The following is a 24286-nucleotide window of genomic DNA, read 5'->3' as shown; positions in this document are numbered from 1 at the left end:
TATGAAATTTAAACTAGTTTTTTCTAAATCTATGAAGAAAGTCATTGGTAGCTTGATGGGGATAGCATTGAACCTATAAACTACTCTGGGCAGTATTGCCATTTTCTCAATATTGATTCTTCCTATCCCTGAGCAAGGAATGTTTTTTCCAATTGTTTGTGTCCTCTTTTATTTTCTTGAGCAATGGTTTGTAGTTCTCTTTGGAGAGATCCTTCACATCCCTTGTAAGTTGTATTCCTAGGTATTTTATTCTCCTTGTAGCAATTGTGAATGGGAGTTCACTCATGATTTGACTCTCTGTTTGTCTCTTATTGGTGTATAGGAATACTTGTGATTTTTGCACATTGATATTGTATCCTGAGACTTTGCTGAAGTTGCTTATCAGCTTAAGGAAATTTCAGGCTGAGATGATGGGGTTTTCTAAATATACAGTCATGTCATCTGCAAACAGAGACAATTTAACTTCCTCTCTTTTTATTTAAATATGCTTTATTTCTTTCTCTTGCCTGATTGCCCTGGCCAAAACTTCCAATACTATGGTGAATAGGAATGGGCAGAGAGGGGATCCTTGTCTTGTGCCAGTTTGCAAAGGGAATGCTTCCAGGTTTTGCCCATTCAGTATGATATTGGCTGTGAGTCTGTCATAAATAACTCTTATTATTTTGAGATATGTTCCATTAATACCTAGTTTATTGAGAGTTTTTAGCATGAAGGAATGTTGAATTTTATTGAAGGCTTTTTTCCATCTATTGAGATAATCATGTGGTTTATGTCATTGGTTCTCTTTATGTGATGGATTACATTTATTGATTTGCATATGTTGAACAAGCCTTGAATCTCAGGGATGAAGCCGACTTGATCGTGGTGGATAAGCTTTTTGATGCGCCTCTGGATTCGGTTTGCCAGTATTTTATTGAGGATTTTTACATTGATGTTCATCGGGATATTGGCCTGAAATTTTCTCTTTTGTGTGTGTCTCTGCCAGGTTTTGGTATCAGGATGATGTTGGCATCATAAAATGAGTTAGGGCGGATTCTCTTTTTTTCTATTGTTTGGAATAGTTTCAGAAGGAATGGTACCAGCTCCTCTTTGTGCCTATCGTAGAATTCAGCTGTGAATGTGGCTTGTTCTCGGCATTTTTTGGTTGGTAGGCTGTTAATTACTGCCTCAATTTCAGAACTTGTTATTGCTCTATTCAGGGATTTGACTTCGTCCTGGTTTAGTTTTGGGAGGGTGTATGTATCCAGGAATTTATCCATTCTTTTCTAGATTTTCTAGTTTATTTGCGTAGAGGTGTTTATAGTATTCTCTGATGGTAGTTTGTATTTCTTTGCTGTCAAAGGTGATATCCCCTTTATCATTTTCTATTGTGTCTATTTGATTTTTCTCTTTTCTTCTTTACTAATCTGACTAGCAGTCTGTCTATTTTGTTAATCTTTTCAAAAAAACAGCTCCTGGATTCACTGCTTTTTTTTGAAGGGGTTTTTGTATCTCTATCTCCTTCAGTTCTGATCTGATCTTAGTTATTTCTTGTCTTCTGTTAGCTTTTACGTTTGTTTGCTCTTGCTTCTATTGTTCTTTTAGTTGTGATATAAGGGTGTCGATTTTAGATCTTTCCTGCTTTCTCCTGTCAGCATTTAGTGCTATAAATTTCCCTCTAAGAACTGGTTTAACTGTGTCCAGAGATTCTGGTACATTGTGTCTTCGTTCTCATTGGTTTCAAAGAACTTATTTCTTTCTGCCTTAATTTTGTTATTTACCCAGTAGTCATTCAGTAGCAGGTTGTTCAGTTTCCATGTAGTTGTGCGGTTTTGAGTTTCTTAATCCTGAGTTCTAATTTGATTGCACTGTGGTCTGAGAGACTGTTATGATTTCTATTCTTTTGCATTTGCTGAGGAGTGTATTTATGTGGTCAATTTTGGAATAAGTGTGATGTGGTGCTGAGAAGAATGTATATTCTGTTGATTTGGGATGGAGAGTTCTGTAGATGTCTATTAGGTCTGCTTGGTACAGAGCTGAGTTTAAGTCCTGGATATGTGTGTTAACCCTCTGTCTTGTTGATCTGTCTAATATCAACGGTGGGGTGCTAGAGTCTCCCAGTATTATTGTGTGAAAGTCTAAATCTCTTTGTAGGTATCTAAGAACTTGCATTATGAATCTGGATGCTCCTCTATTGGATGCATATATATTTAGGATAGTTAGCTCTTTTTGTTGCATTGATCCCTTTACCATTATGTAATGCCCTTCTTTTTTTGGGGGTCTTTGTTGGTTTGTTGTTGTTGTTGTTGTTTTAGACGGAGTCTTGCTCTGTCACCCAGGCTGGAGTGCAGTGGTGCGATCTCGGCTCACAGCAAGCTCCTCTTGGGTCCATGCCATTCTCCTGCCTCAGCCTCCTCAGTAGCTGGGACTACAGGCACCCGCCATCACACCTGGCTAATTTTTTGTATTTTTAATAGAGATAGGGTTTCATCATGTTAGCCAGGATGTTCTCAATCTCCTAACCTTGTGATTTGCCCCGCTCCACCTCCCAAAGTGCTGGGATTAAAGGCATGAGCCACCGCTCCGGGCTGGGTCTTTGTTGGTTTAAAGCAGGTTTTATCAGCGACTAGGATTGCAACCCTGCTTTTTTTTTTTTTTTTTTTTTTTTTTTTTGCTTTCCATTTGCTTGGTAAATCTTCCTTCATCCCTTTATTTTGAGCCTATGTGTGTCTTTGCACATGAGATGGGTTTCCTGAATACAGCACACTGATGGGTCTTGACTCTTTATTCAATTTGCCAGGCTGTATCTTTTAATTGGGGGCATTTAGCCCATTTACAATTAAGGTTAATATTGTTATGTGTGAATTTGATCTTGTCATTATGATGCTAGCTGGTTATTTTGCCCATTAGTTGATGCAGTTTCTTCATAGTGTTTATAGTGTTGATGTTTTCCACCATTTGGTATGTTTTTGCAGTGGCTGGTACTGGTTTTTCCTCTCCATAATTAGTGCTTCCTTCAGGAGCTCTTGTAAGGCAAACCTGGTAGTGACAAAATCTCCTACCTTTTGCTAGTCTGTAAAGGATTTTATTTCTCATTCACTTATGAAGCTTAGTTTGGCTGGATATGAAATTCTGGTTTGAAATTTAAGAATGTGGAATATTGGCTCTCCCTCTCTTCTGGCTTGTAGAGTTCCTGCAGAGATTTCCGCTGTTAGTCTGATGGGCTTCCCTTTGTGGGTAACCTGGCCTTTCTCTCTTGCTGCCCTTAATATTTTTTCCTTCATTTCAATGTTGGTGAATCTGATGATTATGTGTCTTGGGGTTGCTCTTCTTGAGGAGTACCTTTGTGGTGTTCTCTGTATTTCCTGAATTTGAATGTGGCCTGTCTTGCTAAGTTGGAGTAGTTCTCCTGGATAATATCCTGTAGAGTGTTTTCCAACTTGGTTCCATTCTCCCTGTCACTTTCAGGTACACCAATCAAACGTAGGTTTGGTCTTTTCACATAGTCCCATATTTCTTGGAGGCTTTGTTCTTTCCTTTTCATTCCTTTTTCTGTAATTTTGTTTTCACACTTTATTTCATTAAGTTGATCTTCAATCTCTGATATCCTTTTTCCACTTAGTTGATTTGTCTATCGATACTTGTGTATGCTTCACGAAGTTCTCGTGCTGTTTCTCAGCTCCATCAGGTCATTTATGTTTTTCTCTAAACTGGTTATTCTAGTTAGCAATTTCTCTAATATTTTTTCAAGATTGTTAGCTTCCTTGCACTGGGTTAGAACATGCTCCTTTAACTCAGAGGAGTTTGTCATTACCCACCTTGTGAAGCCTACTTCTGTCAATTCATCATACTCATTATTTATCCAGTGTTGTTTCCTTGCTGGAGAGGAGTTGTGATCCTTCGGAAGATAAGAGGCATTCTGGTTTTTGGAATTTTCGGTCTTTTTGCACTGATTTTTCCTCATCTTTGTGGATTTATCTACCTTTGGTCTTTGATGTTGGTAACCTTCAGATGGGGTTTCTGTGTGGACACCCTTTTTTTGATGTTGATGCTATTCCTTTCTGTTTGTTAGTTTTCCTTCTAACAGGCAGGCCCCTCTGCTGCAGGTCTGCTGGAGTTTGCTGGAGGTCCACTCCAGACCCTGTTTGCCTGGGTATCACCAGCAGAGGCTGCAGAACAGCAAAACTTGCTGCCTGTTCCTTCCTCTGGAAGCTTCGTCCCAGAGGGGCTCCCACCAGATGCCAGCTGGAGGTCTCCTGTATGAGGTGTCTGTTGATCCCTGCTGGGAGGTGTCTGCCAGTCAGGAGGCACAGAAGTCAGGGACCCACTTGAGGAGGCAGTCTGTCCTTTAGCAGAGCTTGGGCGCTGTGCTGGGAGATCTGACGTTCTCTTCAGGGCTGGCATGCAGGAACATTTAAGTCTGCTGAAGCTGCACCCACAGCCACCCCTTCCCCCAGGTGCTCTGTCCCAGGAAGATGGGGGTTTTATCTATAAGCCCCTGGCTGGGGCTGCTGCCTTTCTTTCAGAGATGCCCTTCCCAGAGAGGAGGAATCTAGAGAGGCAGTCTGACTGCAGCAGCTTTGTTGAGCTGTGGTTGGCTCTGCACAGTTCAAACTTCCCAGCAGGTTTGATTACACTGTGATGGGAAAACCGCCTACTCAAGCCTCAGTAATGGCGGATGTCCCTCCCCCCACCAAACTGTAGCGTCCCAGGTCGACTTCAGACTGCTGTGATGGCAGCGAGAATTTTAAGCCAGTGGATCTTAGCTTGCTGGGCTTCTTGGGGGTGGGATCCGCTGACCTAGACCACTTAGCTCCTTGACTTCAGCCCCCTTTCCAGGGGAGTGAACGGTTCTATCTTGCTGGCATTCCAGGTGCCACTGGGGTATGGAAAAAAAACTTCTGCATCTAGCTCAGTGTCTACCAAAATGGCTGCCCAGTTTTGTGCTTGAAAACCCTAGGCCCTGGTGATGTAGGTACCCAAGGGCATCTCCTGGTCTGCAGATTGAGAAGACCATGGGAAAAGTGTAGTATCTGGGCCAGAATGTACCGTTCCTCATGGCACAGTGAGTCATGGCTTCCCTTGGCTAGGGGAGGGAGTTCGCCGACCCCATAAGTTTCCTGGGTGAGGCAGTGCCCCACCCTGCTTCAGCTCATCCTCCATGGGCTATACCCACTGTCTAACCAGTCCCAATGAGATGAGCCATGTACCTCAGTTGGAAATACAGAAATCACCTGCTTTTCTGTTGATCTCACTGGGAGCTGCATACTGGAGCTGTTCCTATTCAGCCATCTTACCAACCACCAACTACTATTATTATTATTATTATTATTATTGTTATGAGATGGGGTCTTGCTATGTTGTCCAGACTGAAATGCAGTGGCCGTTCACAGGCCTGATGATGACTCACTGCAGCTTTGAACTCCCGGGCTCAAGTGATTCTCTCACCTCAACCTCCAGAGTAGCTGGGACTATAGGCACACACCACTATGCCCAGCTTCTGATTGATGTTTGGATTCAATGATTTATTTGTATATTGACTTTTTGAGTTAGCTGATCAAATGCTTCTCCTGAAATGTGTAAAGCGTCTTGAGATGGTTCTTAAGCTGCTAAAGATAGAAAAGGAGAGAGAAAACAAGAGGTGAATTACAAATTTGTAGCTAATATATGATGTCTACAGGAAGAGTAAGCTCGGAGCACCCCTCATGGGCCCTCCTGCCACACATCTTATTTGTGCTTGTCCTTCCTTTGAACACTATGCCTACATTTTAGAGAAATCAAATAATTCTAGATTCTGTACTAAGGTAGCAAATAGTGTATGCCTATAAGTTATAATGCTACTCTCTTTATGTGCTACTCAGATTTACTTTTCTAGAGTAGATTTTTAACTTATGAATTTAGAGTGTAAAATTATGAGTCTAATAAAGAAAAGTTAAGGTTCATTTCATTCTAATTGAAGTATCCTTAAAAAAATTATATGAAGGTAATTATTTGGTGGGCAATTACTGAATTTAATGTTTGATAATTTTTAGATGGGCTTTCACTGAAGTGTTTCTCTTTGACTTATAGGTATTGCTATTGATTGACATTCAAGTCTCTTACATCAACACCAACCACGAAGACTTCATTGGCTTCGCAAAGTACGTGAAACACTTGATTGTCACATGCATTCCTCCTGTTGGTTTGTCTCAAACACACATTGTGAATTTTTACTACAGTTTCGCCACCTTTGAGAATACAATCTGTGCCAAGATTAACTCTCAGTTTACCTACTTAGGAAGTCTGAGCTCCATGGTCATAGGGCAGGGATATTTAGTATTCTCTCAGTAAAGTAGTTGGCTCTATTATGCAGCATATGAAGTCATGTATGTCTTACATACTTATCATCTCATCACTTTTGGATGATGTTCTGCAGTTTGTACTTGACCTCCTATAGAAAAACAGTAATTAATGCATGTTTAAAATTTTGAGGGGAACAGTTTTTCACATCAATTTGAAATAGCACGTGTAATTTACAGGATGCAAGCTATTTCAACTTTTCTAAGTCAGAATCTAGAGGCCTGTTTTTTTGTTTTTTTTTTAACTTTCCTTTGTGAAATTAGATGTAATCTGTCGGGATGAACATTTTATTTTCTATAAAGTGTGTATACAAATATTGCCATTTTTCAAATACATTATCATGCAAACATTATGGTTAGTTACTCAGGACTGGCTATTCACTGTGTGACATTTTTAAGACCTTGAATGCACTATCTTTTCCTGCCCATTAGTGAAACTCGTTTTCATTTGATTTAAATAATCTTGATACTACCTCTAAAATATATTTTTGCATTTAAGTGGTTCCAACTTTGTGTATAAAATATAGCTTATTTTATGTAAAATGTAAAACAAAAGAGCCTATGTACTTTTACTTAAACTGAGTATTCAAGAACAGAGACAGATATAAAAAATGGCAGAATGTCAAATTAATTTGTTTTATTACATTCTGACTTAGAAGAAATGGATATGCAGACCCTGTGACCTAAACAAAACAGTGGCCTGAGGAATTTATAGGCATATTTTAGGGAGAACAGGTCCAATTATCCAACAGAAAATTATCTCATCCTAAACTTGGCTGTGGTTGTGATGTCCTAGCCAATTGTGTAAATATATTTTGCATCCAATGGCTATTACTAGTGAATGGTAGATAAGATTTATTCCACCATTTTCTGTCTGTGGCATATGTGTAATATTGTTAGAACCCAACCATAAATATGTGCCCTAGTCTAGTTGTCTTTGCAGCCACCCTGCCCACACCCCTTCTTGATAGGTATTTGCTGCACCAGAATTTTGCACAGACTTGCCCCCCTCTTTTAGCCCCATGACTCTCACCATGTGCTCTGTTCACTTCCTTCTGCAGATTCACCTAGACTGTAACGTGCATCCTTATCCCTCGGTCTGGAAAGGGGATCTGAGAATTTTTTCCAGGTTTCCTCCACAGTCAATGAACTCTAGGGAGCCTGTACCAAGCTCTACTCTAGTTTCTATGGTGGGTGGGGGGCGGAATGTAGAAAAAGAAAAGAACTTTTTGCCTTTTAGGAGCTTGCCTAGTAATTGAAAAACATAGAGACACACATGTAAAAATTTAAACTGACACATTCTTTATTTTCCTCACTGCTTCTCTGAGGAGTTTAAAAGACAAACAAATCCTTGAGACATTTAAAATAACAGGAATTCTGCCTTTAATGTTGATTTTCATGGATTGCAAATGCCAGTTAGGTTCTTACAAAAATGTAGCAGATACCGACGTAAAATTGACACAATAACTTAAGAGTGAAAAGGATGCTGCCTTGTTGTGGTACCACAATTAGAGGGGGAAAATGTAGAAAAAGTCATAATCCATTTAGAAAAGTTCAAGTTTAAACATATTATATAACCCATGCTTCAATTTAAATTTCACCTTTATAATCTTCTTGAAACTTTTTTTCTATGATAAATGAGCTAGAGTTTCTTTTCTAATAAATTTCCATATTTGCTATCTTAGAAGCTGTTGAACTACAGTTTTATATTGATTATATTGATTTATAGGTTTTCAAGGGCATGCGATTTTTCAAATTTAAGACTTCCAGATACAATCTTTTGATGTAGACTCTCTGTAATCCAGGTGTCTGGTCCTACTTTTCCAGCAGTAAGATAGACTATGAATCTTTATGATATTGGGGAGAAAAAAGAAGCATAGTTAAAACTGCTTTAGAAATCCAGCAACCCTACACATTTGTCATCTAATTTAAATTGCACACTTAAACCTTCTTTAAAGGACGGATCTGGGAGTCAAAATCCAGGTTATTTTTCCAGGATATGCCACTGATGAGCTTTGGGTTTTGGCAAGGCACTTAGCCTTTCTCTATCTGTTTACTGATGTATCAAATGGAATAATAATCCTTGTCTTGTATACCTTTCAGGATTGTCAGAAGATCAAATTAATGAAGTTATGTGGAAATCCTTTAAAAAAAAAACTGTGGTGTAGTCTATAAAAGTGAGAGATCCTCCCTGTCTCTCACTGTCTCTCAACACACATGCACGCATGCACACACACACATATACACTCACATTTGATTACTAGATGTACCATTTTACTTTGTGATTAAGTTATAGTGACTTAAGTATGATTGTCACTGGAATGTTTTTTAGTTGCTAATATCATTATCTCTAAATGTGATATTTTGCTCTGAGACTCAGAGATAAATGTCTTTTCCATTTGTATGTCGACTTGGAATTGACATGGGGTGACATGGGGTGATTATGAAGATGAAGAAATGTTCATTTCAAAATCACTTTGAGGAGTTGTGGTATTTTTTGTGCTTTTAAAAATTAAGAAAATATGGCTGTAGCTATAAATTTTAAAGTTGGCAAGAATGCTGTTTCCATCAAGGAAGAAAAGTCAAGCCATATTTGAAGACAATTATGTAAGTATTTTTAAGTTCCAAAGACAGAAAATTAAGGTCTGGGGTTGAAGAAAACAAGCATTTGTTTCATGAGATTTTTAGAGAGTTGCCAAGAAAGAAGGAACTGCCTCCCAGATTTATAGGATGGTGATGTACATAGTACTTTACACATGTAATTTTTTTCAACTGGGATGACTTTTTGTTCTAATTTTTTAAAAAATGAAAATGGATTGCTAAAATTGGATTAATAAAATATTTAGTTTCAGAGTAGCGTTCAGGACATCTCAAAATTCTTTCTGTTATAGAATTTATGTTGCCACGTTTAATATGTGACACTTTTTTTTTTTCCATCTTCTAGTTATTTGTTAGACATGGCCTGTAAAATATGTACCATGTGTAATGTGTCCAAATAAGCACTGCTCTAGGCTTGCCTTGGAATTTCCTGGCTTCTAAATGCTCTTTCAACTATAATATAGTTTCTGAGTCTGAAAGTTAAGCATTTCAGAATAAAACGTCAATTTTTCTTCTGACGTAAGGGTTTTAATTTGTCATTCTCTTCTTTAAAAAAAAAACCCTAAGTTACATATATTTTTACATTATATAGCTAGTTTTTGCTATTTAAGAAAATAAGAACTGGCCCGATTATTCCTTCATTCACTTCCCCTCGTCCTCAGTAATCCTCATTGGAACAAAAAGGCAAGCTTGTTAGTGGAATGCTTTGGGAAGTGAAATTTCAAACTCCTCTGCTCTTCTTCATTTGTTCCATGACACAATTTGCTTTCTGAGTTACTAGGATTTATGCAGTCCAATGGTTAAAGAGAAAGAGGGACTATAGATATGTGCCGTTAGAGTAATATCTCTATACACCGCAAGCAGCAGACCAAGGTCTGTTTGTTTTTCAATCTGCTCAGTAGGTCTCAACACCTGTTTTCTCACAGTTGAAATGATACAGTGTGCAGATTTCTGTTCTTGTTATTTGAGCACCATGAAAATTCTATGGGTTGTGAGATTCGTTATATCTTTTTCCTGATCCTCTGGAATTCCTCTGTTGCCGTTTTACTAAAGGCAGTGCATTTGAACCTTGCCACTGAATTCCAGGGCAATCTTAGTCTTTTCCTTTACATTCTTAGCTTATTTTTCCCTAATGCATAATTATATTCTATTATAATACTATTTCTAGTTCCTAATCTTACATGAGAATGTTCTCACTCTTGTGGAATCAAAACTTAGGTATTGGAGTATAAAAAGATCCTTTTTTTGACTTGTATGCAAATTTAGGAATTAAATGCTTGCTTGCTTACTGAAATTGTTGTCAAGTAGAAATACAGGATTGAGCAACTTGAAAGGACATCATTCATATCTCCTGTTCAAATAAGTTATAAATTCCAATGTTCCAAGCACCATTTTAAAAATAAGTGGACTTCCAGTTTTCTCTTTCATCCTCAGATATGTTATTTTAAACTTCATCTTCATCCTTAACATGAATGTTAGGAGGTAAGTGATTCTTCTTTTACAGGCTCCCAAGTTCTGTAAGATTTTCTTGCATAATAATTAGCCTGAGACTTCACTAAAGATCCTGGAGGAGGATCATGTCTGAATTATGCCTTTTTAGAAACTTCCAGAAACAACATTGTTTCTTCTCCCTTTGGCTTCAGTCTGATTGGATGGAACCTGGACTATCACAGTGTAACCTGTGATAAGTTACACTCTAGGGACTCTTGTGAAGTGTTCATAATCTTTCTTGCATAATATAAAAGAATAGTCTAAAAGAGCTTTACTCTATAGCATCATTGCACAATAGAACTTTCTGAGATGATGGAACTGTTGTATAATCTGTGCTGTTCAATACAGAAGCCACTAGCTGTATGTAGCTATTGAGCAGTTGAAATGTGGGTAGTGCCATGAAGGAAATAAATTTTTAATATAATTCATTCTAATTAAAGTTTTAATCTGGCCACCAGCTACTGCATTGGACGGTAAAGCCCTACAGTATAGTGACTGGCTGCTGGCTCTGGGAACTTCACTGTGGGTCCTACTTTGTTGACAGCTTAGTGGTGACTAAGAGAAAAAGCAAGGAGGCCTCTTAATTGCTGCTAAACAAGTCTAAAAGAACTTTTTTACTCTGTAGCACTGTTGCACAATAGAAGTTTCTGAGATGATGGAACTATTGTATAATCTGTGCTGTGTAATACAGAAGCTACTACCTGTATGTGGCTGTTGAGCAGTTGAAATGCGGGTAGAGGTAGAGGTAGAGGTATACTCTGACATTTGCCATGGGATCTACATCTCAAAGGGACTCTCCATTTCCTCTTTGAGTGGCCTTAGTCTGTGCTCCATTCTTCTTTTTCATCTTCCTTTCACTTTTCGGTCCACTGCAATCTAGTTTCTACCGCACCTCTCCACTGAGACTGTTTTTGTCCAGGATAAAACAGTTAATCCAATGGACGATTCTGAGCCTTTCATTTGACACCACAGTTAATCACTCCTTGTTGAAGAGATCTGTTCCTTTGCTTCAATAACCTCCCACTCTCTCCTGGTTTTCCTCTTTTCACTCTAGCCACTTCTCAGTCTTTAGGAGCTCTTCATCTTCTGATCATGGCTTAAGAACTGTTCTTTAATCAATTTCCACCCTAGACCCCCTTCTTTTCTCACTCACTGCATCTTTCCTAATGGATCTTACCCACTCCAATGGTTTTAGTTGCCAACTTTATCTGATGACTCCAAATCTAGATCTTCATTTCACGACTTTTCACTGTACTATGTACCATATTCAGATGTCTACTGGACATCTCTACTTATATATCCTAGAGAAGCCTCAACCTTCTAGTCCCAAACTAAACTCCTCATCTGCTCTTATAGTTTATAACTTCTATGTTGTTCCCACTTTCTGTGGATGGCACCTCCCAGTCCTATTCTTTGCTCCTTGTTCCCCTCATATCTTTGTCTCCATCCATCTTTACTAAGTTCATGTGATTCTATCTCCATAATATTTTTAAAATTCATCTATTTCTTTCTATCATCATTGCTGCTACTAAAGTTAGTCCTCTCTTACCTGGATTACTACAACATTCTCTCTGTCCCCTGTCATGCTCTTTCTCATTCCTTCTGAGATTCTCTGTTACTTTCAGAATAAAGTCTAAACTTAGTAATGTAATTTCCAAGGCTCTCTATAATCTGTATCCTGCTTACCTCTTAAGCCTGTTCTATTGTCACTATTCCTTTATACTCTACTCCCTAACTCCATGCTGCAGCCAGTCTGGCCACTTTGGGATCCCTAACTGTACCATACTTTTGCTTTAACACATGCCTATGATATGCTTCTTCAAATTATTTAGGTTTCCTAGTACAGATGAACATTGATAGTCTGGTTGTAAATAACCCTGGCGTCAAAAGAGAATTCCATAAATATTTCTTAAGATACTACCATAAACCCTCTGCTAGGTAATGTTAGTGGTGAGAGAGGTAGAAATACCAAGATTAATGCTCTTGGCTCTCAAGGAGCAGGAATTGTTGGAGACCCAACTATAACACAATCTTGTTTATAAAATACAGGCACAGACCAAGGCTTTGAGAGTGCATCAAAAGGAGAGATAACTGGAGGTTTCTAAAAAGGCATAATTCAGACATGAAAGTTGATTGGACTTTTAAGACTGGACAGACTCCAATAGTCAGAGAGAGGGGTCTGGGCTGGCTGCTTCCTATCTTCTCTGCTTGAGTCAATATTATGCACTTCAGGGAACTAATTTGTACTAAAACATCGCCCCGATCTTGTCATTTGCTGGCACAGAAACATTGAATGTTTTCTTCTGCCTTCAGAGTAACAGCCAAATTCTCCATAATTGGCCCTAACATACAATTATTGTACTAGATGGCTTTTAAGATCACTTACAAACCCCAGTCTATGATTGGATAATTCTACCATAATAGTTTTACTCTCCACAACTTCCTTATATGCCTCATCTTTCTACCTCCTGGCTTTGCTAACACCAGTCTCTTCTCTTGGAACGTAGTCATTTGTCTTCCTTTATTAAAGTTTATCTTCTTTTCAAGTTTGCTGCAAACATTTCAGATCATATCATCTGAAATTATATTTCTTGTCCCTTAACATTCAGAGAAATTACTTTGGTATAGGATTTATTTGTTACATGGTCACACATCATAGACAAGGATAGAAGAGACTGTGCAAAAAAGTTTTGAGCCAAGAGATAACATTAGGGGTTCTCTGATTGTCTTCTAATGTACTTTTATTTTTATAAAAGTTTAAACTTCTTGTTATATACTTTTAGAATCATTATGTCTCAGCACACACAAATTTGGTTCTATGTTTTAGTGTTCTGGCAAGGCTTTCCACAGTGACTTGTGTGCAGTAGGAATTTATATGATCAACAACAAATGTGCGTGCACACACACACATATAAGAAGATATGGGTAATTATATCCCACATTTAAAACAGAAGCACTTTTTTGCTTTCTATTACATCCTCATATATTTATTAATATAGATTTTATTTTTTATTTGTTATTCTTGTTCTGTGTATGCATATCATTACTTGTACCAGACAAATTGTAGGCTTTTGATTATAAGAACCATACCTTATTTATATTTTTATCTGCTACAGAGTTCGTGCCCTACAGTTTTTGATTTATGTTAAACTAAAACACTATACATAGGTATGTTTTATAATATTTCAGAGTTAATTGGTCAAGTTACTATATCCAAGAACATGTCCAAGGGCTCAAGTTAATTTGCAAGTCCTTACAGGTTTTTTCAGGAACATATTTTTAAATAAATGTTTTAAAATACTCTCAGTTCAATTAATAAACAGAAGAATTATGATAAAGAATGTATTCTAAGCAGGCAGCTTATTTTTTTTATTTCATTGCTTTTGAAGTAACTTCAAGTAGCTAAATACATCATTAACAACAGAATGTTTAAGTTTATGGGGCCAATTGCTGCAAAAAGATTATTCTTTAGGTGGAAAATAGAGGCAACTTCATGTTTTTTCTAACTCTAATATTTGAGATTGGCTTACAAAGTAAATCTACTTTTCCTTTGGCATATTCTCACAAGTGGTAGATCCTAAATATGCATTATTTCACAGATGGAAACTGTCAATGGACATTGTCTTTGTCTAGTGTAGCTTATAAGCTTCTGAGAGTAATTTTGCATCTCAAGGAATATTGGACCTAAAAGGAACTTAAGAAACAGCTTGTTTAGTCCCCTAGCCCTTCTCTCTGTCTCCGTTTCTGTCTGTCTCCCTTGTAACACATATATACACATTTTATGGCCAAGTGACTGAAGTCCATTTTGATCAGACTTTTCACCTAAGGTAGCAAAGGAGTCATTAACGATCTTTGTGGCTTTTGCTTTATGTTCAACTTCTTTTCCCTTAAGTGATTTGAAGGTGACTGATACATAATTTTAGGGTCCCCAATGATTTGTTCAAAGTAAGCACCTGTGGGTCTATCACAGTTTGGAAGTTTTCACCACTAGTGAGTGCTTTAGTGAAAACATTACTCCTTAAACACAATTATGGTGCTTGGAAGAGATAAACATAACCTATGAAGGTGTCATGATCTCATTATAGTAGTAGTTTTCCCATGCATTCCTGGAAGAGCAGGAATCCTGGAGGGTGCTGGAAAAGTGACATTTAATGTGGAAAGAGAAAGTAAGGAGGAGATCTGAAGCACTTAGGAGAGTGCTACTCAAGACACTGTGTGCCAGGGCATGAGGGCGGCCAGAGGGCGGTGTGGGCACACTGGATCCTGGTCACCTCTTTCACAGCCTGACCTACAAGACCTGAATAATGTAAATTTAGATTGTTCAGATAAATGGTTAAAGAGGAAATAATTTCATGGTAATTAAGAGGATTAACCATTTAACAGAAAGCTAGAAAAATAAAAAAAAAAAACAAGGAAGGAAGAAGTGGAAATTAGCAAATTTAAAATTGGAAAAAAATACATACACAAAATATTTTTAGCAACCAAATACAGTGTGGACTTTCACCACCCACCCCCTGCCCACCTTCAGTTGAAAGCAGTGTTTTTTCATGAGTTGGAGTGAAGGAAAGCAGCTTAAATGTATCAGAGGAGTTTATTAAAAACTTATTTGGATCAGCTGTTCCAAGTGTGGTGTTGATTTCTAACTTGTTACTACAGCACAACATCCCATTGCTTTAAACAGTTGACTGAGGGCTTTGGTCTCCCTTTTCTCTATTTTACACTATTTCATTGATCTCCAAAACAGCTTCCACAAATTATTAAACAACCTGTAAGAATACTGAGTATTGCTGACCTTCCCAGAATAACCAAAATGAGTTGTGTTTCTTATATTGATAGGTGTTTATTCATGGATCCACCAAAAGAAAGCCTTTGTCCTTTTGAGGGATAGAGTAACCTAGTGATGAAATGTGTGGGCCCTGTTGTTAAGTGGTAGAGTCCTGTATGGCTTTTAACCCTCTGTGCTTATGTCTAAAATGAGGGTTATAATGGCATCAACCTCATTGGGCTTTTCATCCAACAGATATTTCATGAAACCAAGCATGTGGTGCCATGTCCTTTCTAGGCCCTGGGGGTATAGCAGTGAACAAAACAGACACAAACCCCTGCTCATGAGGAGCTTACAATCTAATGGAAAGGGGCAGAGAAACACAAAAAATAAATACACCGTGTAGTGTACTGAGACCATCCCGGCTAACTCAGTGAAACCCCGTCTCCACTAAAAATGCAAAAAAATTAGCCGGGCATGGTGGCAGACCCCTGTAGTCTCAGCTACTCGGGAGGCTGAGGCAGGAGAATGGCGTGAACCTGGGAGGCGGAGCTTGCAGTGAGCCAAGATCGCACCACTGCACTCCAGCCTGGGCGACAGAGCGAGACCCCATCTCAAAATAAATAAATAAATAAATACACCGTGTAGTGTGTTGGAAAGTGAGAAATGCCAGACAGAAAAATCAAACAGGGTAAAGGGGATGACAGTCTTGGAGGAAGGGAGGGATGGGGTTATAAATAGGGTGGTCAGAGTAGTCCTTACTGAAAAGATGGATTTGAATGAAGACTTGAAGGAGATGTTGGGAACCATGCAGATGAAAGGGGGAAGCAAATCCTAGGGAGCTAGCTTTCCTGAAGGCTCTAAATGGGAGTGCAGTGGATGGGTTTGAAAAAGAGCCAGTGCCAGTGTGGCTGGAACTCTTCAGGGAATGAGGAGAAGGGTAGGAGGAGGTGAGTCAAAGAGCCAGTGGTGGGGATTGCTTGAGTAGGGCCTTGTAGACCCTTGTATGGACTTTGGCTTTTACCATTTGTGGAATGGTGTTGATGCAGTACAGGGTTTCGAGCAGAAGAGTGACACAGTCCTTCTACAAGTATCACTCTGGTGTCTGTTAAGAATAGACTTCAGGGAGACAAGTGTGGCAGCAGAGACCAGAGAATAAATGATTACAGTAATCTAGATGAGGGATGGCAGTGTCTTGGACCAAGGAGGGACCAATGGAAGTGATGAAAAGATGGCTAAATGGTAAATGTATTGTAAGAAAGTAGTCGACAGCATTTTCTGATGGCCGGATATGGGTTGTGAGAGAAAGAGGAAACAAAGATTTTGGCCTAAGCTCTTGGACGTATGGTATAGAATTGCCACTAGTTAAGAGGAGGAAGGAAGACTGCGGGTGAAGCAGATTTTAAGGGGATTTCAGGAGTTCAGTTTTGAAATATTAAGAATGATATGCCCATTAAATACCCAAGTGACGATGTTAAGTTGTTAAAAACATGCATAAGTCCAGAGTTGGGACTCATACATGTTTGGATCTACATGGCAGATTCAAACCAGAGATGCATTAAAGGAGTTGTCAGAATATCTTGGAATTCAAAGCAGTGAGACTGGATAATATCACAAAGAGTTTGTGATGTGGAGCCATACTACTTAGGTACTACCGCTTATTAGCTGAGTGACTTTGGGAAAGTCACTTAGCTTCTCTCCTCATCTATAAAACAAGAAGAATAATCGTAACTACTTCATGGGGTTGCTGTGAGAATAAAAATGATTAATATCTATAAGGCACTTAGAACATGGTATATACTCAATAAGCATTAACTTAATTTCCATTACAACTCTTCTCTCTACCTGTGGGACATTGCAAATATGTCAACTCATATGTTATTAATGCTGCAATGCAGCTTGTCTTTCAATGATGTTGTTATATTTTTGGTTTATGTGCTACTAGGAGTTATGTGCTATTAGGAGTCCCATTGAGTTGGTTTTGCTTCTAGAATTAAAATGACCTGGAATTTCAGTATTACGTCTGCCTCCACTGATTTTTTTTTTTTAAAGCCTGTATATATTTTAGTATTTGTTACTTGTTCAGGAAAAAATTGTATGTGTCTCTTCAGTGCTGCTTTCCTTTGCTTTTCTCAGTGCTCAGCAGAGGAGCAGTCAGGTTCACAAGAAAACCACAATTGGAAATCAGGTAGGAATTGCATAAGAGCATCAGTCTATGCATGTCCCAAAGAATTTGAACTAAATCGCTTGATTGACTATTTTTTAATGCAAATTAATCACGTGCCAATTTTGCTTGAAATGCAGCTTTTCATTTTGATTTGTTTTTGCTTTAAAAAATTTTTGGAGCGAATTGCATTTCTTTTTGGCTATTTTATGCAGTTAACCACATTGATTTATTTTAAATAACTTTTCTGCTACTTGCTCTGCATTTCAAATTTGACTCCTCGTGTCCTATTTTGCTTGCTTACATTACCCCTAAGTTTAATTTAACATGGAGTTTGTGAGTCAGTTGAAGGTTAAAATATGGTGAGTAGTTGCATGAGCTTTCTGGGATTGCTAACTAGTTCACACATTTGCACAGCTTGGTATCAGTGAAGGGACAGCTCATGAAGAAGGCAGTTGTTGGATTTAATCTCTGCCACACTAAATTCTTGTTGGTTAATGAAGATGTTAATTCCTAAGAAGATGTGATCTTTTGAGTTTTTGTGTTTTGGGCTGACCAGCTGTCTCAGACTAATAGCGCTTTGCAGAGATTGTATTAACTCGACAGTTTGCTGTGTCTTTTATGTTTTATGTGATAATGAGTATTTGCATTGTTATTTCTTTTCAAGTCAAAACAATGATGGTGTTATAGTTTTTAAAAAACGTTCAGAGGTACAATTATTGAACAAATTGAAACCTCTGCTCTAGATTTTTTTCCCATTGTTTTGAAAGGAGAAGAGGTAATAACAGACTTTATTTTAAAAACTTTTTTTCTGAACTAAAGCATATAATTCTTTGCTATTTCAGGGAACCAATCTTCCGCCTTCAAGGCAAATTGTACGAGCTAAGTTCTGTAAGCTTTACTGTTGCTTTTTCATTTAGCTTCCCAAGGGCACAGTTTGTCTTTAACGGATTAACTCAACTAGCGCTTGCTACTAATTTTTTTTAAAACTTAGGTTGTCTTGTCCATAACACCCTATCATTGAAATAAAAATCCTCTTAAGGGGGTTCATCCCTTCACTGCTAATAACTTGCTGTGATTGAAAGGTATGAACTAGTAAACTCTAAAATGCTATAATAATAAACCCTTAACACTGTGGGTGCTTTGATATTTCTCTAATTTTAATGGGCCTTAAAATAATTAAAATCATTAATGATCTTCATCTCTGTCCTTTTATGCTATGTTGTTATGAGGTGTAAGCCTTTCTCTTCCCCTTGTATGATAATATTTCCAATAAATGTAGATGATACTTCTAAAAGGTGGGTAAATATTGAATATCTGATTTTTCTGTGTTTGTTGATAAGCCTACCCAATTCCAATTACTTGCATTTATTTTTAAAAAACAGAAAAAGTTATGTTGATGGACATTTTATATGGCTATAGAGTTAAATCTTTGAAAACCAGATACTGTGTCTTCTTTTATGGAAGTGTAAAGACATTGTCATAGGCATTTAGAAAAAAAAAATTAAACTCTAATTTCTACCATGAATAAAGCAAGTTTATTCTTCCAACTCTGCACAGTTTGAGAATGAGATTGGAGCACAGGTCAATTATTCGCCCCATGATATTTTGGGAAGACACAGGTTTTGGACCTAGACATTCCTGGGTCCAAATTCTGTTCTGTCACTTAGGAGCCATGTGGCCTAGGACAAATTGTGCCTGAGTTTGCTCAGCCATGTGATGGGAGGAATAGAAAATATCTCTCGGGATGACGGTGGGATTCAGAAATTATATACGTAATGAAGTTTGCAGCCCAGTACCAGATATGTGCCCTGTAAAGAATAGAAACATTACTCCCGGAGGTTAGGTGCTGTTTCTTCAAACTCTTGGGAGAAAAAGTTTAAGTACAAGAAAATTATAAAATTTATAAAATGAGAACAATAAAACACTTGGGAAAATTAGAAGCTTTGGAAATTGTTCTGATGCCTGCAGTGCCCAGATTGTGGTTGGATATGATATAAAGGATTTACCTATAAAAGTTTCCTCATAGTCAGAAGTATCGCTTAGCTCGTAGAAGTATGTACATATAGGAAAAGCAATAGTATAATGGCACATATGCATACTTTAAATCAGAGGAAATTTGGAACAGCTTTCAGTTATATTACTTCCAAATACTCAAATCATGCTAATTGTGTTTCTGTGACTTTACTTTTGCTGGCTACTTCAAAGCTCACACATTATGGAAGTATTACATCTCAAGATAATAGAATTGGGTCAGTGTTATCATGGAATATAGATTCCTTATCCAGAACTTCTGGGGCAAAGCATGCCTTGAAGGTCAGAATTTTTTGGAGTTTATTAACTATATCATATATCACCCTACATTTTGTGGAGTTAGAGACAGCATTCTATAATGAAACATATTCTATTTCTGCAGTGAAACAAAGGAATAGTCACACCAAGTAAACTTTTAAATAAGAGATAAATCCTCTCACATCAGATCAGCTTTTGCTGCCAAATTTGCTAAGAAAAAAAAATGTAATTTGCAAGCAAGGGATTATGAACTAGAATATATTATTTTCCAGAATCAAATCCAATAATATATACATGATACGATATATTTAAAGGATCTTTAGTAGTTTCTACTTAACAGAAATAAACCATAATGATTTGAAATTTTTTCTTTATGAATCTCAGCAGATGATATTGATTGGGGTTTATATGAAAACAGTTTTGCCTAGTAAGAGGCTCAACTCTAGGGAGTTTTGGGGCCCAGCCTTCCGACTGATGCTGGCTTTTATGGTTGGTAGGGCTGAAACACTCTGCAGCGTCCTAGGAAGTGATTCATCCATGCTGCTGTCCTCTTAGGGCTCCTGGTTGTAGGAGATTGTTGTGCAGCATCTGTTCTGAAATATTTTAGAAGGATTCCAAAAAGACAAAACTCCCCTTTAAAGTCTAAATTCAATTTGTTTATGTCTGCCTAGAAATTTTAATGGTTTCACAAGTCAATGTCAGCAAATGTACAAAAAAATGTGAGCACATAATTTACCGAAAGCTGGACTGCTCAAAATTTTAAATTTAACCTTCATTCATCCTTCCACTCATGTATTCAAAACCTATCTGTGCCAAAATCTGTGGTGGGTGTTTAGAGAAGCATGATGATGCATCAATCGCAGGCCTCACCCTCAGGAAGCCCACAGCCCAGCGGGGATGATGGTAAGTAAGCAAACTGAAGTCCACTTCCTTTTCCAAGGCTAGTTACTTCTGACCCTTCAGGTATTAATGAAACATAACTTCTTCAAGAGAGCAGCCTTGGTCACCAGATTTAAAGTCACCCTTCCTCTTCCCAATGTCTTTCACTATCGATTACATTTTATTATTTGAAACAATCTTATTTATTTATCTATTATTTTTTGTCTTCCTTCATTAGGATGTAAGCCCCATTAAAGCTATTTTTATGTTGCTTAAAGCAGTATAGAATTATAGTAAGGTTTTAAGCACAATCATATTAACATTTGTAGAGAAAGGCTTCGAAGGCGAGACAAGACTGGAAAAAGGAGATTAGTTAGAAGGCTGATGTGGATGAAAAATTGTGGTGATCCGGGCTTGGGTGTTTGTACTGAATTTGAGGAAAAGCTGATGAATTCAAGAGTTAAGTAGGAAGAATCCAAAAAATCTGTGATGAATGGGATGTTGGAGAGAAGGCTGGAGGTTGTCTTCAATGCCATCAAGATTTATGATTTTGGTACAAGTAAGATGGTGCTGCTCTTCACGGAGAAAAGAGCATAGCGAAAAGGTCAGATTGGTATCCAAAGTCAGGAAAGGCAGCTTTCTGAGTATGAGTCACCGTGGGAGTTTGAAGTAAAAACGTCCTGTGGGAAGTTGGATAAAAGTGTTTAAGTCCAGAAGAGACCGAGAACTCTTTCTTCTAAAGGTGTTGGAGAGTCATGGAAGGATTTCCAATAGGGAAGGGAACTCAACTGATTTTTATATTAGAAAGGTCTGTAATGGAGTAGATTGAAGGAGACAAACTAGAGATATGGGAATTGGTGAGGATGCTTTTATTCAGGTGAGAAAAACATTGGTTGCCGGTAGTATTTAGCAGAAGGAACAGATTCAAAATATATTCAGAGGGTAGAATTGGAAGGGTTATAAAGGGTTCTTAGGGAGTTAAGTCATCCTTCTAGGCTTATGGCTAAGGGCATGTACTGACAAAGGGAATACAGGAGAAGGAGGAGCAGGTGTCAGGGGAGATGAGAGCAGAAGGTGCTGATTTAGGGCCGGGCGCGGTGGCTCATGCTTGTAATCCCAGCACTTTGGGAGGCTGAGGCAGGTGGATCACGAGGTCAAGAGATTGAGACCATCCTGGCCAACATGGTGAAACCCCATCTCTACTAAAAATACAAAAATTAGCCAGGCATGGTGGCGAGCGCCTGTAATCCAAGGTTCTCTGGCGGCTGAGGCAGGAGAATCACTTGAACCCGGGAGGCAGAGGTTGCAGTTAGCTGAGATCACACTGCTGCACTCCAGCCTGGGCGACAGAGCGAGACTGTCTCAAAATAAAATAAAATAAAATAAAATAAAATAAAGAAGGTGCTGATTTCAATTTTGAATATGTTTGTGCTTATTGGAGATATCATTGGGGTTTGAGGTTCAGGACTCATGCACACTAGAGGTATAACTTTCACTGTTGTCAATAAATACATGGTAGCTGAAGCCATAGGAGTACATGAGACCTCCTCCAAAGGATGAGAACATAGAAAGGAATATAAGACTTAAAGCATGGTGGAGAAAGAACTGGAACTGAATGGGGAACCGAAAAGGCATTTAAGAAGTGATGAGAGAGGTAGGAAAACTTGGAGAGTGGTAGAACAAAAGCTAAAGGGAGAGAATATTTCAAGGAGGGAATAGTCAATAGTTAGATGTTTCTAAGAGCTCAAGGAACTTGAAGGAAGTTGTCAGATAGTTGGACTGTGGAAGGTCCTGTGCAGGTTAGGGACTATCTGACGGTACAGTGACAGCAGGAATTCTCTTGGCCTTGTAAATTGCTCTTCTGCTCTACAGTTGGAAGATGGCATAAAGCTGAGGACACAGACAAATGAATTGATATTCTGAGCTGGGGTTTTACTAGAGAGGCAGCATGGAAAGTGGAGAGAGAAGATGAGTTAGAGTTTTTAAGAGACAGGTTGAGGTGAAGGACTGTGTAATCTCACATGAGTAGCTTTAGTTGATGTATTAATCAGAATAGATTAACCAGGTAACAAACAACCTCAGGATTTCAGTAGATTAGCATAATACAAATTTAATTCACCCTGCTATAATAATTCAGTGAAGGTCATCAAGAGATTATACTAGGTTGAGAAGCAACATGGTGCAATGGTTCTTCAGAGCTGACACAGTGGAGTCACTGTGTCACTATGAGCAAATTAATTAAATCTTACTGTACCTCAGGTTTCTAATCCTTAATAAGCTGATAATAATAGTAACTGTTTCATAAGGTTTTTGTATTAAATGAGATAATACTAGTTAGGTACTTAGGTATGGTTTTGGGTGTTCTACACACATCAGCTCATTAATTCCTCTCAAGGACTCTATGAGGTAGGTACCCCTATTATCTCAGTTTTACAGATAGGAAAACTGAGGCATGGAGAGGCCAAGTAATGTGCCCAGTCACACAGATCATAAATGATAGCACCAGGATTCAAATCTTAATCACCATGTTTAACCGCAGTTCTAATGGTTTTTAAATTTCATCAAGAATCTCATTTTATAGTCTCAATTATTTATAATCTCATCATTTACATTCATTTGCTTTTTTTATTACTTAATTCTTTTTTTTTTTTTTTTTGAGACAGTTTTGCTCTGTTGCCCAGGCTGGAGTGCAATGGTGTGATCTCAGCTCACTGCAGGCTCACTGCAGTCTCCACCTCCCAGGTTCAAGCAATTCTCCTGCCTCAGCCTCCTGAGCAGCTGGAATTACAGATGTGTGCCATCACACCTGGCTAATTTTTGTATGTTTAGTAGAGATGGGGTTTCACTATGTTGGCCAGGCTGGTCTCGAACTCTTGACCTCAGGTGATCTACCCGCCTCGGCCTCTCAAAGTGCTGAGATTACAGGTGTGAGTGAGCCACTGCACCCGGCCACTTAAAATTTTTCTTATAATAAAGCCATTAGATCTGAAAAGAATGAACTTGGGTTTATATAAATTAATCTGATGAACCAAAAAACTATAATGGCTATTTGAATTTGTTGCCATTTTATTTTTTAATTCTATAAAAATATCTCCAAAGGGGCTAGTCAATAGCTTATAGAATATAATAATCATTATTTTATTATAATAAAATAGAGATTAGAGTTTATGAAAACCACACTTTGTCAAATACACAGCCTGTTAATTTGTTCTGCATCTTTGAGATCTAGAGTTTTATTTGGAATAGTATTTAATGTATGCCACTTACATTTTTTTCCCCAGAAAATAAGCAGATGTACTTTCCATATTTTTACAGCCAAGTTGCATCTTAATGGAGGGCTTAGAGCATAAAAACCAGTGAAGAGATTATCTTATCTACTCAAAATAACTTTGAAAAACCCCTTCAATAGGCAGAATCTAGGTTTTCTGCTGTGCTTTAACTTTGAGACAGTAGAGCATGGTCTTGTTTCACCAGAGGAAGAACAACTGGTGAAACAAAGGCATCTCTCCTCCTGCCTCCCTCCAGCTGCCCCATAGCTCCTCTCTCTCTCCCCCTGCTTCCCTCTTTTCCTCCCTCTGTCTCTTTTATCCTCTTTGATGCTCTCTTTTTCACAAGTGTGGTATGTTTGATTCCAAGTAAGCAAATGCCTGTATTATTCCAATTCCTTGGAATTTTGATAACATTTAAAAATGTTAATGTTCCTCACCAAAGATTATTTTATTAACCACTGTATAGCTTATTTAGCACAAAGTATCCACGGAGCCAACAAAGTATCCACTT

General features: G+C 38.1%; 1 protein-coding gene across 11 annotated transcripts in view; it reads left to right on the top strand.

Moving 5' to 3' along the window:
• The window catches only part of DNM3 (dynamin 3), a 558007-nt gene that overhangs the window by 227198 nt on the left and 306523 nt on the right, over positions 1–24286 (top strand). For 7 of the 11 annotated variants that reach the window (XR_007721269.1, XM_050767784.1, XM_050767809.1 and 4 more), the window contains exons 12-14: positions 6049–6119; positions 17308–17359; positions 18181–18210. Coding sequence is in view for 10 of the 11 variants with exons in the window: in XM_050767784.1 (XP_050623741.1) it covers positions 6049–6119; positions 17308–17359; positions 18181–18210 (153 nt within the window). In the remaining variant the exon portion in view is untranslated. The remainder of the gene's footprint in view (positions 1–6048; positions 6120–17307; positions 17360–18180; positions 18211–24286) is intronic. The other 4 variants (XM_050767802.1, XM_050767780.1, XM_050767813.1 and 1 more) reach the window with 1 other exon arrangement.

This window comes from Macaca thibetana, chromosome 1, assembly GCF_024542745.1.
Source record: "Macaca thibetana thibetana isolate TM-01 chromosome 1, ASM2454274v1, whole genome shotgun sequence".
NCBI classification, from domain to species: domain Eukaryota; kingdom Metazoa; phylum Chordata; class Mammalia; order Primates; family Cercopithecidae; genus Macaca; species Macaca thibetana.
Note: the sequence above shows the minus strand (reverse complement) of the source record. Positions and strands in the feature narration are given on the sequence as shown.